Consider the following 16,736-nt stretch of genomic DNA (forward strand, 5'->3'; position numbering starts at 1 on the left):
TTTTTGTCCACTTCACAACATATGATTCTAATGAGTTTATTTTTAAGTAAATAGCTTTTAAATCGTTTTTTTCACTCGTCATTGTAAAATATATATAAAAAAATAAAAAGAGATCCAGATAAATGCAGCTGGCAGCTGTGCTAATTAACCTCAAGTCTTTTCCTCTCAACACTGCGCCGTTTTGTTAAAACTGAGTTCTAATGTCTTTATTTCATTGAAAGTGTAAACTATTTAGAACTGGTGGCGTTTTGTGTAATCTCCATAAAAAATTAAAAACTAGGGGGCACTGAGTGCCAGCGAGTTTTTTTTTTCCAATGGAAGACGCTATATAAACATAAATAAAGGCAAGGCGCGCAATAGACTGGTTTAGTAAACTGTCGAGGATTTTCTTTTTAAAAAACTTGGAGCGAAAGAAATTTAAAGTTATGGCTGGTACTATGAGACAGCTAGAGGAACGTCAACTTCCTGCTGAAGTAACGATGATGCTGTGGTCACCCGAAAATGGATCTTTTGGCAATTAGTAATGTGAAAGGTTAGTATTCTGAAAGCCGATTGTTTTAAAGAATGTACTGTTCGATATTAGGTAAAGTTAACTTTATTTCTCTTCTTTTTCTAATTCTTTAGAAAAAATCAAATTTTTTTAATTCACAACTTTTATAAAAAAAAGAAGAGTTTAGAACTACTTTTTTTTATCTTAAAAGATATCAATATCTTTAGCGTATTCCAGGGTGAAGTCGTTCTTCATAGGCCTTCACGTGGCAAAGAGTCTGGTTGTTGAGTCCTCAAGATGAATCCGATACAGTTATCCATCTTTCATGGAGGCCTGATGGCAAGCTTCTCGCAGTGTGCTACGAAATATCCAAACTACTCTGTCTTGTTGATGTTTTGAAACTAAAACATTATTCATAAAACCAATTGCCAACAAACGAATTAACTGTCTGTGTTAAATGGTTTGTCGCTGTCAGAATATGAGAATCTACCAATGGATGATAAAACTAATGAACCTACAGGCTATTATCTGCCACCTCTACCCAGTTTTAATCAGAAGTTATAGTACAGAGCCTGAACGCAAGAATTTTATCTCACACTTTAGATATGCTCTTTGTAAGTATATAAGACACAATACTACTATAGAATATTTAAGATTATAATGAATAATAGTTACCTGTATCTCTTGTAGATTGGCCAGAAAAATGGTGCGGTCTTAATGTATATTTTTGGAATGTTTTATTGTGGCATCATAAATGTAGGCAATGGACCAATTTTACAAAATCATAGGGGGATATCTGGTGACCCCAATATGGATTACATGGAGAGATAACAGTTGTATTAAAACAACTAGAGTAGCCTGTTCGTTACTTGAGAAGAGCATAGCATTTCTTAAGGTTTTTTTTTTTTTTACATATAATGCACTTTTTAATTGCATTAATAAACAAAGTTTTAATGCAAAAAGCACTATTTCTCAAAGTATCATGTAATAAATTAAAATAATGTAAGGAAGAAACATTAAATTTAGAATATTATGCATTCTATTCTCAGGTTGCACAAATTCAAGCTAATATAGAATGTTTAAAGGACTATCTCTTCACGTACTTTAATGGCTACTTGTGAAGCTTGGGAGACAATACTTTTGGAAATGGATGAAAAACTCACGCGATACACGGAAGCAAACCCACCTGGTAGTATGGCTGCAGATTTCTTAGAACTGTTAATGATTGGAATACCTACGAAGAATTTAGAACATTTTCTACTTCGGGATCTTACGGAGAAAGGATTAAAAAATTTGGGCATAGTATTGAGATGTGTTACAGTAATATACAGGTATTTGTATACATATTTTTTTAATTTAATTGCATCTGTGTATCACGTTCCAATTTTTAAAATTATATTTTTAATATTTGATTATACTTTTGCAGAAATTGGTCTCAAAAAATTTAACTAGTGTCGGTATGGCCTTAGTTTATCAGTTAGCCGAATTAAGAGGCATGGTGAGGATAGGTAACATATACGAAGCATTAGGATTACGCGATGTGAAACGCTCGTTACTAATGCCATCAATGAATCCGAGGCTTTCCTGGCAAAGTCGTATGAAATCGAGCAAGTTATAGATCAGAGTATGCGCAATTACAAAGCATTTTTCCGGTATGATATACGAATTACAAATCGAGTGATTAATTAATTTACTGTTTATATTTAATTTTAATTTTGTCGTTGCATTTACAGATGGTTGTATGTAGCTATCCTCCAATTAACAGATGAGAAAGCACCCTCGGAAGTAAGTCGCGTAAGTCAACAGGAATTAACATTTATCGCCGAATTTCTCAATGGTTTTGATAAAACTGTGCCGAGAACGAACAAGATAAATCTAGAAAAATTGGGTCAATATCTGCGTCGCGAAAATCTACAAACTCCTCTGACTCGGAAGGAAGCGAATGGGCCGCCATGCTCGAAACGAATAATGTTTGCGCGATTACGCACATATAGTTAAACAGGATTTTAACTATCCTTACTACAGTCCCATGAAAAATTAGTCACGGCTGTAGAAAATGTTTTCGCAGAAGCCTATCAGGGTTTAATCGAGCACTTTATAATGGTTTCAACGTCTTTACCATTATTTGCATCTCTCGTATCCTCGCAGATTGAAGCAAACAATGGAAATCTCTTATTAGCTATGAGCGACGCTGACAGCAACATTTTTAAAACTTTTTAATATCGAATATTCATCTGCGGAACCTGCAGCTCTTGGTATAAACACTGTTACAATAGATGTGAATCAAGGTTGGTAGCATCATATTGCATGTACAATCATATTAAAGTTTATCTTATTTGTTACAGAACAAAAATAAATAATCTTTTTTGTATGTTTTATATAGGAGAAAGCACAGATATTGTGATAGCAGATTTACAATTTTACTCGCAAGATTATCTTAGTTTACTTATATTAAACAAACATACTCATGCATCGTCTCTCGTGCAAGTGCAATTGCATGACGCATCTACCTTTATGAATGAAAACGATACGGTGAGTTTGGTCGATATCATTGGTACAACGTGGCCAAAACCGTTCCAAGGAATATCCGCGAGACTAGCAGTTAGCGGTCCTCGAAAAGTAGCTGCCATCTTGAGCAAAAATAATAGGAAGATTCGTTTACTCGAGACTGAAGCAGAACCCGAGGATGAGGATGATGATGAGGAAGAGGAAGAGGAAGAGGAAACACGAACTTCGGAAAATATGATGGATACCACACCTAGCACACATTTCCCTGTGGAAGCAGCAAGAACTGATTTACAAGAGTATTATTAGGATTCACTTAAGGTATGTCTAATCTATACATACGAAAAGATTATTGAATAGATAATAACTTTTCAAACAACTAAAAAATTCTTAATTTATGGTTCGTATAATCTTTGGTTATTTGTTCTCAATCTGAATTTTATAAATCATTTTGAATATAGATTTTATTAGTCATATTTTACATTTTTACAATATATTTATTGTAATGAATTTGAACTACATATTATCTTATACAATAATAGTACGGAGAAATTTGTGTAAAATAAAATAAATTCAAAATTAAAGAGAAGAGACACTCTCTCTTATATCAAATATTCTTAAAAAGTTCCTGTTGTAATTCTCCTATTTTACAATTACAATCTACGGCATTGCTTGTTCTTTCTGCATTTGTTTAAATACTTTAGGAAAATCAATGTCAACAGCGGCATTATCAACTCCAGCATTCTCGGCACTTGATGAAACACCGGGCGCATTATTCGGCGTATATCGTGCTGGAGAATTATCTCTCGACTCTTCGAGATCTGTAAAAATAAATTAAAGATTCTATAGAGAGAGAATTCTATAGAAATTTATAGAAAAGTGTATCCTATTCTAGTCATATGTTTACAAAAAAACTTACCAAAGAATCTTTGACTTTTCTTTCTTTTAACGGTAATAATTAGAAGAACAATAGCTATAGCAAGCACCAATACCATAACAGCAGTCATTCCTCGTAACAGATTTGTCTAAGCAAAGTAAGTTTTAATAAAATTTAAGTATAATTCAATGTAGTTACTTAACACTTTAATATATTTTTTATAATTATAAGAGGGTACCTCAAAATCATTTTCCCAAACTTTTTCCCAATCATTTTTTACTATTAATTCAACAGAATTAATCTTCAATTTAGACTCGTCGAATAAACCTTTCGAAATACATTTATAAAATCCAGATTCTGCTGTTGACACACCCTATAAGCATTATAAACATAAATTGTAAAGATACACATATTGTACTTCATAAAATTATAAAATATAATTTATTTACACATTTAAGTTTCTACTACACAACTAAGCTATTGTTTATAAAAGAAAGAAAATCTAGAATATATTTGTAAAACATCTGAACACTTACTCTTATCTGAAGTGTGCCAGTCAATACTTCATAATTATATTTCTTTGCATTTAAAGGATTTCCTGGACCAATGACATCGTTATTTCCAAGTTGCCAGAACATAAAACGATGATGTTCATCAATGCTTAAGCATGGAAGCTCAGCTAAGTGTCCAGCTTTCACTTCTTTTACAGATATTACATCACTTGCAGTTTCAGATTTTCGTAATATAAATAATGAATAAAAAAGTATAAAAAACCACATTGTCACCTAGAAATCAATTAGAGAAACTTTTATACAGTTATAAATTTTTTATGAAAAAAATCACTTATTTTATTAGTTGCACACAAATAAACTGAATTTATAGAAAAAAAATATCACTCCCTAATAATAACTGTTTAATGTGTACATACTTTTATTTCAAGATTTAATTATAGAGATAGAATCAGAGAATATATATATATATATTTTCTTATGTATTAAATTATATGTATATATCAAGAGAAAAATGTGCACAAGAAAATATAAGACTGATAGAAATTTATCCAATTGCTATATTTTGTGACGACCAATGTCAGCAGACTGGCAGATGTTGCTGGTCTTTTCCATTCATTCATGCCATAATTACATTCTATTTACATTGATCATTTTGTTTTTTCTACAGCTGCTATCAATTTATTCTTCACAGATGTTTGTCACAATAATCATTCAGTACACAATGCAAGACAAGACTTTTCTTAACGAAGTTAATGATGTTGCGTAATCATAAGAGAAACTCTTGTGTGTAATTGTTCACTGCTTTTATTTTTTTCACATAAACGGACTCACTAGCTATAGCATAAATTTGTGATTTTAACCAGAAGATGCTCTTTCAGTTACTGATGAGAGAATTGCTACGACAAGCACTGTTATGAATTTACTTATTTTTAACTCTCTGTCCTATTTGGCCTTGTGCAATACCAAGTATTTATAGTAAACTAGACTAGACTTATATCTTGTGACAACTTATACATTACATTTTCAGACCTTCCCATAAGGATTAATCTATTGATTTCTTTACAGAAAAAATTTAGTAGCACCAAATATTTAAATTAATAGAGTATATTCATAAATTTTTATGTAACTGATATAAATTAATATGTATGTGTGACAAGATAATACTTTATTATCCAATAAATATGATGGAATATAAGCAATTTATAAAAATAACAAGTATATATATAATTATATATTTGATTTTATATAAAAAGTAATGATAATATCGATATTTTATTAATGTAACCATACGTATATAAGTCCTCAGGTAGTTTGCAGAAAGCTGGCACTTATCCATTGTCAATATCTAGATTGATGTATCAAATGGATAAAGACATCGACTGCTAATGCTGGAAGGAGCAGCCAGAAGGGTGCCAATACCACTTTCGCTGGAAGTGACCACTCAGGTGCCTCTAATTTTGAACAAATCAGGATCTGAGCACATAGTTTCAGGAGCACAGCTGTTATATACCATACCTGAAACAATAACATTGTTACTGCATACTGAAAGGTAATAATTTTTCTTTTTTTAATTAAAACTGAATGTTTTTTTTATAACATTATTGCACCTCCATATTTCTAAATCCAACATTTTTATAAATTGTATATACATATATACATGCAAAAACAAATTTGGAATAATTTTAACTATGCAAAAGAAAGTCTACATCTTGTTGAACTGCGACTTGAAAATTGACCAAATACTTGCCTCTCTGTGCAAACTATTGAGACGTCCGTTCTTGCAATGTGAGATCATGTTGAAAATAATGTACATAAGAAGAATGTTGTTGTAAAGCCACATTGGAATGAAAACAATAAACCAGTTCCATTGTATTCTTTGGTCAAGCTTCAGGACTAGCAGGACCAAAAATATTAACAAATTAAACCACGTGAACAAAGCGCGATGCAAAACAGCCATTGAAGACAGTTAATAATGTATAACGATTCTAAAAAGATTATGCATTTGTGCATAATCAATTATTTGACAATTGTAACCTTTTATAGCCAACGGTATATGAATGATAAACCATATTCCCAGATAACCAAGCGTGCGATTCCTGCACAAAATACCGCTACTGTACTATTACTGTGCCGCCACGAGATGGCAGCATACGGAGTAACCGTATGGTAACAGTACAAAACCAATACGTGATATTGTAGTACAGCGTATCATCATTGTACCTGTACTACGTATTAGTGCGTATTATCGGTACATATCGTACAATACAGTTTGTACGAACCGTACCTTACCAATACGGCGTATACAAATATGTAAGGTACGGTTCGTACGAACTGTATTGTACGATATGTACCGATAATACGCACTAATACGTAGTACAGGTACAATGATGATACGCTGTACTACAATATCCCAGATAACAAAATACTTCCACGGTACCGGTACGGAGAGCGTACGTCGTATTTTATGTATCAGTACGGTACCTACCACGTACGTGCGTACCGTAGGAGTACATTACCAATACACCGTATTAGTACGCGGTACGGCTACTGTAGCGCCACTGTATCACCACTGTATATTGAAATAAAATCTTATCATAGGCTGTACTCTTATAATACTAGTATGGTATCAGTACGATACCAGTACAACATCAGTACAGTTCCAGTACAAAAAAGGATTTTCGTACACGCTTCCTCCTCTTCTTCCCCTTTTCTTTTTATTATTTTATAATTAAAAAAAACAGTAAAATCAATTTTATAATTAAAAAACAATTATTTATTTATCTCATATAAAAAATACATATAATTTTTTAAAAAGTTATAAATATATATATGCGTATTTTATATGTTACAATGATGTAATAATGTATATGTATAAAAAAAAAATTATATATATAATATATGTACAATACATGTTTAATAACTAATATATCAATTATAAACGCAAAGTACATTTATTTTAATTAAATTATAAATTAAACTATTACCGCTGAAACTACTTGTAACAAGAAAATCCTACACTGGAAAAAAAATTTTGTTGGATTAACAAAAATTCTGTTCGAAAATGGACGAAACGGAATTACTGGTTGAATCTACCAGAATTCCTTTTAATGCAACAAGTATCTACCAGAATTCCTTTTAATGCAACAAGCATCTACCAGAATTCCTTTTAATGCAATAAGCATCTTGTTTGTACAACAAATCAGTTTATTGGTGCAAATAAGATATTTGTTGTATTAAAAGGAATTCTGGTAGATTCAACCAGAATTCCGTTTCGTCCATTTTCGAACAGAATTTTTGTTAATCTAACAAAATTTTTTTTTCAGTGTACTCGATCTTATTTAAGTCCTATTATTATAAAAAAGCCATAAAAATAACAAAACGCTCGTGTATAATTTAAAATTAATAAACCTGAAAAATAGGCCAGATAACGAGCAAAAAATTTTTTTAGATGTAGAAATAATTGAACTTCATCATACTTTTATAATACAAATAAATAAGTTTCAATTATTTCTACATCTAAAAAAATTTTTTGCTCGTTATCTGGCCTATTTTTCAGGTTTATTAATTTTTCCTATTATTATTTTGTTTTTGGGGAAAAGGCCCCATCCCCGCCTTTTCCTGTAAGGCACAACCAAAAAATTTGCTCCTCTATATCTTAAGCCTTGTGTCCACGATCCGAGAATTTGGTCCGAGTTCTCGGACCGAGAAGTTTGTAACCAATCAATTTGCAGCTTTTACAGAAAAGCGGCTATTTTATTGGCTACAAACTTCTCGGACCGAATTCTCGGATCGTGGACACAAGGCTTTACCTGAAACAGAAAACAAATCGTACAATACAGTTCGTACGAACCGTACCTTACCACAGATTAATAGACAGATCGCCAAAGGCCTGCCTAAAGAAGAGACCGCCATCTTCATGCGATAGACTGTGCCCCTTACCGACACACTTTGCCCCTGGTTCGAGTCCGTGCTAAATTTCGTAGACTCGACCAAAAGACTTTGCCCCTGGTGCAAGTCCAGGCTAAATTCGTTTGACATTACCAACAGACTTTGCCCCTGGTGCGAATCCAGGCTAATTGATCATGAGACCAATTTGAGAGATTTGGCCCCCGTTGTGTGTGTGTGTGTGTGTGTGAGAGAGAGAGAGAGAGAGAAAGAGAAAGAGAATATTTTACATATGCATATATATATATATAAAATTTATTAAATATAAAAAATATATTTTTTACACATAAAATGTTTTTTTATTGAAATAATCACGATTTTAAATGTGATATAACACAGTGTTCAAAAATTTTTAATTAAATTTTATTAAAGAAAATTACTTGAAATTTTTTACATTAAGAATTTGAAGGCTCCTTATTCTCTTGTAGAAATTTATCACTATGCCAATTAATCACTTATTTCGAGTATTTAAAATACTATAATATACAGTAATTTAAGTATTCGAAATAAAAGTGATTAATTACTCGAAATAAAATTGATAAATTGGCGTTACTAGTAATAAATTTCTATAAGGGTTGAAATAAAGTATAAGAGATAAATAGGCTATATGTGAGCCGTATGCGAAATGTGAGATGTAAGACGCATATTGAAATTTAATTTTTCGATATAACTTTCAAAAATGTACACGAGGTACAAAAAATTAGCTTGGACATTTGTAAGACTTAAAATTGGGATTAATTCTCAATTCTATTAATTAAATTTCGATATAACACACCTTACATCCGCGCACGGCTCACATATAGCCCATTTATTAGTGCAATTTTTAAGTTCCTTATTTTTCAAAGTTCACCTTTTTACGTTATCAAATATTTTTGGTACGTTTTCAAGAATTTTATATTTTTACTTACCGCAGTTTCTTATCCAAATGTAAAATCTTTTATCGCAGTCTATAAAAAATTGAAACAATTTACAATTTTATGATATAATATTATTATTATTACAATTTCTATATATATGCACATCTGTCAAATATCGTGATTTATTTCACATTATTATTATCTATTTTAATAAAAAAAAAAAAAAAACACTTGCAACAATCAAAAATAAACCGCCTGCCGCGAACGGAAAATGCCAAGAAAGCACGCAATTTCCGCGAATCTCGTAATTTTTTTGAAGAATCAACAATTTCAACGAAATTGTAAATTCTTCAAATCACTGCACAAGTATAATTCACAATAATAATTTTCAGTAACTACGATAAAAAATCGTATACTGAAAACCGCAAACGAAAGTGCAATGGAAGTAAGAGTAAAGTCTGTGATAAAATTAATTGGCAATAGAAAATTAATAATTTTCAAATAGAAAAATTTTGAAATTACCGAGGATTTACAAATAATAAAGTAAAAATATTAAATAATTTATGTTTTCGAATTTTGCTCGCGGAGAGGATCTTTAAAACAAGATTTTTAGAAGAGAGGACCTTTAAAATATAAACAGGCAAAAACGTTGGAAAAATTAAAGCGCGCGTTTAAACAGATAAACGCAATGAAATAGATACGCAATTGTTTTTACTTATCGCTGTAAGCTCACAAGCTTCTGACGTGCTATACACTTTTATATAATATATACAGGGTGTCCGGTAACTAACGGACCAATGATTAAGGGCGGATTCTCTGGCCAATTTGGAGACGATTTTTCCTTAGCAAAAATGTAGAGAAGTCAATAATTTTCGAGTTATAAGCGATTGAAAAAAATAGGTTTTTTGAAAACTAAACGTTTTGGAGTTAAAAGTCTAACATAATTACATTCTTCAGTTAATTTCAGGTAGAGTTTACTATAATAAAATTTTAATTTAAGGCTTAGTTATAAAGATATATAATGACAAAGATTGGAAAGTTGTAAAAAATGATGATCTTTTTCGACATTTTCGCTGAGGAAAAATCGTTCCCAAATTGACCAAAGAATCCATTTGTAATTATTGGTCTGTTAGTTACCGGACACCCTGTATATTGGACACGAGTTTCGTTTGTTTCAGATTCTCGAGAGTTGAAGTAGGAACATACGAGTATCATATATCGTTTGTGACTTGCCGAATGAAAGCAAGACAGAGAGCGAACGAGATGATGAGCTTAATAGCTCATAATGTTATAAATAAATAAATAAAAAATTATAACTTGACCTACTAGTTATTGAATCTTTTTTTAATAAAATGTTTCATTATTATTATCATCTAAGTCTAAGTCGTTTAATTACTTTTTAGTTTTTTAATAATTAATTTAATTTATTCTAGTCATTTTTATGTGAGAAAAATAATATCACGTATACGTTTTATAATGAATTAATATATTTCGGGAACCGAATTATATATTCTTAATAATATTAAAGTGTTTAAAAATTATATTTGACTTTTAATTTTAATTATTTTTTAGCAAAGAGTTCCGAAATCTCTTACACACATAATGGGGATTTTTTTCATCCATATAATTCGCAATTTAGTATATATGTTAATTATTAATTTTAATAAAATAAAAATTAAAATTAAAGGTCAAATATAATTTTTAAACACAAATATATTAAATTAATTATAAAACGTATACCAATGATAGTATTTTTCTCGTACAAAAATAATTAGAGTAAATTAAATTAATCATAAAAGATTAAAAATTAATTAAAGAATTTAAACTTATATTTTATATAATAATAATAAAACATTTTATTACGTCAAACCGTCGTGAAATAATTAAATAAAATTTGCTAGTTACGTCGAAGTCAAGTTTTCTAAGCTTATAAAACATTTTATTAAAAAACAGATTCAATAAATATAAGTACATGTTATATATATACTTATATTTATTGAATCTGTTTTTTTTATAAAATGTTTTATTATTATCATATAAAATATAAATTATTTAATTATTTTTTTATTTTTTTATGAGTAATTTAATTTATTCTAGTTATTTTTGTACGAGAAAAATACTATCACGGGTATACGTTTTATAACGAATTAAATATATTTATAAGAGTTTTAACAAGGCTCTGTAATATAAATATAAATTTAACGTATAAGACGGGCAACAAGAGCCAAATCGCGGATGACAATGCGTTATCCTAACGAAACTAAATAATTTTTCGTTAGAATTAAATACCGGTGCACAAGGCACCAAATTTTTTTTTTTTTTTTTTTTTTTATTAAAGGGGGGTTAAAGGGGTATTGAAATTAAATCTCAAAATATGAGATTATTTCATATTTAAAATCTTGGCCGTGTCCAAGTAAAAAAAAATTTGGTGCCTTGTGCACCGGTATTTAATTCTAACGAAAAATTATTTAGTTTCGTTAGGATAACGCATTGTCATCCGCGATTTGGCTCTTGTTGCCCGTCTTATACGTTAAATTTATATTTATATTACAGAGCCTTGTTAAAACTCTTATATTTGATACACGCTGGCTTAAAAAATGCGTTTGTTTACCAACATTAATATATATAACAGAGAAAAGTATAGAATCGAGAGGATCTGAATAGCTCAGCTGGAAGAGCAGTCGCCCGGCAAGCGAAAGGTCTCGGGTTCGATTCCCGATTCAGCGATTTTCGGATCTATATTTTTCTCTTGCATTCATTTATTTATTTTCCGTAGGGGGGTTAAAGGGGTATTGAAATTAAATCTCAAAATATGAGATTATTTCATATTTAAAATCTTGGCCGTGTCCAAGTAAAAAAATTTGGTGCCTTGTGCACCGGTATTTAATTCTAACGAAAAATTATTTAGTTTCGTTAGGATAACACATTGTAATCCGCGATTTGGCTCTTGTTGCCCGTCTTATACGTTAAATATATTTATGTTCAAAAATTATATTTGACCTTTAATTTTAATTTTGTATTTTATTAAAATTAATAATTAACATATATACTTAATTGCGAATTATATGGATGAACAAAATCCCTATTATGTGTGTAAGAGATTTCGGAACTCTTTGCTAAAATAATTAAAATTAAAAGTCAAATATAATTTTTGAACACTTTTATATTATTAAAAATATATAATTCGACTCTCGAAATATATTAATTCATTATAAAACGTATACGTATTAGTATTTTTCACATATTAAAATGATTAGAATAAATTAAATTAATTATTAAAAAACTAAAAATTAATTAAACGACTTAGACTTAGATGATAATAATAATGAAACATTTATTAAAAAATAATTATAATAGGTCAGGTTAATATTTTATTTATTTATTTATTTATTTATTTATTTATTTATTTATTTATTTATTTATAACATCATAAAATTCTGTCCTTTCCGAAATACGCGAACGCTACGAAAAGATAAATCTCGTACATGCCGCCGGACGAGTTCATGAGCATGAGACGCTCTTATCTTGGGAACGTATTAATAGTTACTGCATTGACCACTACTACGATATGGCGCTGAAATCAGTGAGAAATACTGGTCTCTCCTTCATCCAGACCTTTGGCGATCTGTCTATTAATCTGTGACCTTACCAATATGGTGTATACAAATATTATTTTTTATAAAATTTAAAAAAAGGTAAATATTGTAGGCCAACTAAACAAGCAATTAAATAAGATTTAAAGATTTATTAATAATTAAATAATTAAATTCTCATTCCGTTAGAGAAACAATATACAGCGTAAACGTTTCGACTGCACTACAGTCTTTTTCAATACATAAAAATCAAATATTAAAATACAAAAGTTAAATATTAAAATACAAAGTTAGTTAAATATTAAAATACAATGTTAAACGATTCTTCGCTGATGACCAATGGATGAGTAAAACGATTGGTCTGAGATTTCAAGTTTTGCGACATTTAATCATGCTGTGGATATTTTACGCGAATTAAATTAATATCAGAGAAAATGAAAAAATCTTTCAACTTACATTATCGTTTTAACAAGTTCTTCTTCTCGACATTTCAAGTGTGTGTTGCGAAGTCTAAATTGGTCATCAGCGAAGAATCGTTTAACTTTGTATTTTAATATTTAACTAACTTTGTATTTTAATATTTAACTAACTTTTTATTTTAATATTTATAACTTTGTATTATAATATTTGATTTTTATGTATTGAAAAAGACTGTAGTACAGTCGAAACGTTTATGCTGTATATTGTTTCTCTAACGGAATGAGAATTTAATTATTTAATTATTAATAAATCTTTAGATCTTATTTAATTGCTCGTTTAGTTGGCCTACAATATTTACCTTTTTTAAATTTTGTTAATTTATACGAGCCTTTCATTAATTAATTTTATTTTTTATATTTTTTATATTATATTTTGACAGCATTAAAATTATTTCCCTATTTGAATATTAATTTAGCAATGATAATATTTTTTTTAAATATATAATATTATAGGAGTGTCTGAATTGTATCAAAGCTCCATTTTTACGCGCGCAACTAACGCAAGCACGGTTGGACAATATATGCTACCAATCCACATTGCCAATTGGCTAGTTTTGGACTAGGATCTTCTGATTGGTTAACTACGCTGGCGCCTTAAGTCGCGCATGATGTGTGCAGTGACTTAACGAGATCCTCCTAGCGCGGCGATTTTGTTTTTTCGCTCTTTCTCTGCGATAACGTGAGCCCATACGGACGTGTATTTTGTGCCTCCGATATTTGCGAAGTTATCTCGAGGAATTCCATACTTTCTACATCATTATTTTGATTTATCAAATATCCGCAGTGAGTACCTAACAGAATGTAACAATTAAATTGATAATTTCTTTTTTATTTTATGATGATTAGAAATCATTCGAGAGAAAGAGATTCGCGGTATTTTATTTTCAAGTTTCTATATATTTTATTAATATTATATGTTATATTTCTTATCGCAATATATTTGTCGCGTTCTTTTGGTATTATACAATAATTAAATAATTTGTTAAATAATATAGAAAGATGGGAATTGTTGCATTTGGCTCGATTTTCGTAACTTAGCAACGAGACGTCGGCGCGACTAACTAAAGGCCTGCGCACAGAGGCGCGCCAACTCGTTGTTAAATTCTATACTTTTTACATATTATTTTAATTTATCAAATATCTGCAGTGAATATCTAACATCGTGTATCAATTAAATTGATAATTTCTTTTTTATTTAATGATGATTAGAAATCATTCGAGAGAAAGAGATCGCGGTTTTTTTTCAATTTTCTATATATTTTATTAATCTTATATGTTATATTTCTTGTCGCAATATATTTGTCGCGTTCTTTTGGCATTATACAATAATTAATTTATTTAGAAATAAATATTTTTATCGGCTCTCAATATAAAGAATATAAGTATGCTGTCTTCTAAGCCGGGCAATAGAGCCAAGGAAACGAAAAGTTAATTAAACGAAACTGTATCTCAATTTGAGATCCCAAAGTTCCACATATAAATTAATTTCGAAACTTACATATGGGGAAATAAGCGAGAAAAATATAGGTCCGAAAAGTCGCTGAAGCGGGAAAATCGAACCCGCGTCTTTCACTTTCCGGGCGACTGCTCTTACCAAATAATTAATTTATTTGTTTTCTGTTTCAGGTAAAGCCTTGTGTCCACGATCCGAGAATTCGGTCCGAGAAGTTTGTAGCCAATAAAATAGCCGCTTTTCTGTAAAAGCTGCAAATTGATTGGTTACAAACTTCTCGGTCCGAGAACTCGGACCAAATTCTCGGATCGTGGACACAAGGCTTAAGATATAGAGGAGCAAATTTTTTGGTTGTGCCTTACAGGAAAAGGCGGGGATGGGGCCTTTTCCCCAAAAACAAAATAATAATAGGAAAAATTAATAAACCTGAAAAATAGGCCAGATAACGAGCAAAAAATTTTTTTAGATGTAGAAATAATTGAAACTTATTTATTTGTATTATAAAAGTATGATGAAGTTCAATTATTTCTACATCTAAAAAAATTTTTTGCTCGTTATCTGGCCTATTTTTCAGGTTTATTAATTTTAAATTATACACGAGCGTTTTGTTATTTTTATGGCTTTTTTATAATAATAGGACTTAAATAAGATCGAGTACACTGAAAAAAAAATTTTGTTAGATTAACAAAAATTCTGTTCGAAAATGGACGAAACGGAATTCTGGTTGAATCTACCAGAATTCCTTTTAATACAACAAATATCTTATTTGCACCAATAAACTGATTTGTTGTACAAACAAGATGCTTATTGCATTAAAAGGAATTCTGGTAGATGCTTGTTGCATTAAAAGGAATTCTGGTAGATACTTGTTGCATTAAAAGGAATTCTGGTAGATTCAACCAGTAATTCCGTTTCGTCCATTTTCGAACAGAATTTTTGTTAATCCAACAAAATTTTTTTTCCAGTGTAGGATTTTCTTGTTACAAGTAGTTTCAGCGGTAATAGTTTAATTTATAATTTAATTAAAATAAATGTACTTTGCGTTTATAATTGATATATTAGTTATTAAACATGTATTGTACATATATTATATATATAATTTTTTTTTTATACATATACATTATTACATCATTGTAACATATAAAATACGCATATATATATTTATAACTTTTTAAAAAATTATATGTATTTTTTATATGAGATAAATAAATAATTGTTTTTTAATTATAAAATTGATTTTACTGTTTTTTTTAATTATAAAATAATAAAAAGAAAAGGGGAAGAAGAGGAGGAAGCGTGTACGAAAATCCTTTTTTGTACTGGAACTGTACTGATGTTGTACTGGTATCGTACTGATACCATACTAGTATTATAAGAGTACAGCCTATGATAAAATTTTATTTCAATATACAGTGGTGATACAGTGGCGCTACAGTAGCCGTACCGCGTACTAATACGGTGTATTGGTAATGTACTCCTACGGTACGCACGTACGTGGTAGGTACCGTACTGATACATAAAATACGACGTACGCTCTCCGTACCGGTACCGTGGAAGTATTTTGTTATCTGGGATATTGTAGTACAGCGTATCATCATTGTACCTGTACTACGTATTAGTGCGTATTATCGGTACATATCGTACAATACAGTTCGTACGAACCGTACCTTACATATTTGTATACGCCGTATTGGTAAGGTACGGTTCGTACAAACTGTATTGTACGATATGTACCGATAATACGCACTAATACGTAGTACAGGTACAATGATGATACGCTGTACTACAATATCACGTATTGGTTTTGTACTGTTACCATACGGTTACTCCGTATGCTGCCATCTCGTGGCGGCACAGTAATAGTACAGTAGCGGTATTTTGTGCAGGAATCGCACGCTTGGTTATCTGGGAATATGGTTTATCATTCATATACCGTTGGCTATAAAAGGTTACAATTGTCAAATAATTGATTATGCACAAATGCATAATCTTTTTAGAATCGTTATACATTATTAACTGTCTTCA

General features: G+C 30.2%; 2 protein-coding genes, 1 long non-coding RNA gene and 1 pseudogene across 7 annotated transcripts; 2 read left to right on the top strand and 2 right to left on the bottom strand.

Moving 5' to 3' along the window:
• The first annotated feature begins 425 nt into the window (after window positions 1–425).
• Window positions 426–3,817, top strand: LOC146720234 (anaphase-promoting complex subunit 4-like; annotated as a pseudogene). Its single transcript, XR_014926164.1, has 8 exons — window positions 426–473; window positions 748–1,104; window positions 1,181–1,385; window positions 1,540–1,821; window positions 1,917–2,142; window positions 2,224–2,778; window positions 2,874–3,316; window positions 3,700–3,817. The product of XR_014926164.1 is annotated as an anaphase-promoting complex subunit 4-like (transcript).
• On the bottom strand, window positions 3,442–5,739 carry LOC146720235 (uncharacterized). Of its 4 annotated transcripts, none has more exons than XM_085488882.1 (5): window positions 5,675–5,739; window positions 4,409–4,657; window positions 4,111–4,245; window positions 3,915–4,020; window positions 3,442–3,816 (listed from the first exon to the last, which is right to left on the bottom strand). In XM_085488882.1, exons 2-5 carry the CDS (start codon window positions 4,649–4,651, stop codon window positions 3,656–3,658), a joined length of 645 nt encoding a protein of 214 aa, XP_085345008.1. In that variant the 5' UTR covers window positions 4,652–4,657; window positions 5,675–5,739; the 3' UTR covers window positions 3,442–3,655. The 4 variants fall into 4 exon arrangements, with proteins under 4 accessions (XP_085345008.1, XP_085345006.1, XP_085345009.1 ...); XM_085488880.1 differs by lacking the exon at window positions 5,675–5,739 and adding an exon at window positions 5,027–5,415; XM_085488883.1 differs by lacking the exon at window positions 5,675–5,739 and adding an exon at window positions 5,216–5,413.
• On the top strand, window positions 4,112–6,480 carry LOC146720236 (uncharacterized). The gene is made up of 2 exons (XR_014926161.1): window positions 4,112–5,933; window positions 6,082–6,480. It is a non-coding gene; the product is annotated as an uncharacterized LOC146720236 (long non-coding RNA).
• On the bottom strand, window positions 5,529–6,534 carry LOC146720237 (transmembrane protein 60-like). Its single transcript, XM_085488884.1, has 2 exons — window positions 6,132–6,534; window positions 5,529–5,899 (listed from the first exon to the last, which is right to left on the bottom strand). The coding sequence occupies exons 1-2, from the start codon at window positions 6,339–6,341 to the stop codon at window positions 5,723–5,725; spliced, it is 387 nt and encodes a 128-aa protein (XP_085345010.1). The 5' UTR covers window positions 6,342–6,534; the 3' UTR covers window positions 5,529–5,722.
• Window positions 6,535–16,736: the final 10,202 nt, after the last annotated feature.

The sequence above is a fragment of the Nylanderia fulva genome, unplaced genomic scaffold (genome assembly GCF_048542155.1).
Source record: "Nylanderia fulva isolate GAGA-0341 unplaced genomic scaffold, ASM4854215v1 Scaffold738, whole genome shotgun sequence".
Classification (NCBI taxonomy): domain Eukaryota; kingdom Metazoa; phylum Arthropoda; class Insecta; order Hymenoptera; family Formicidae; genus Nylanderia; species Nylanderia fulva.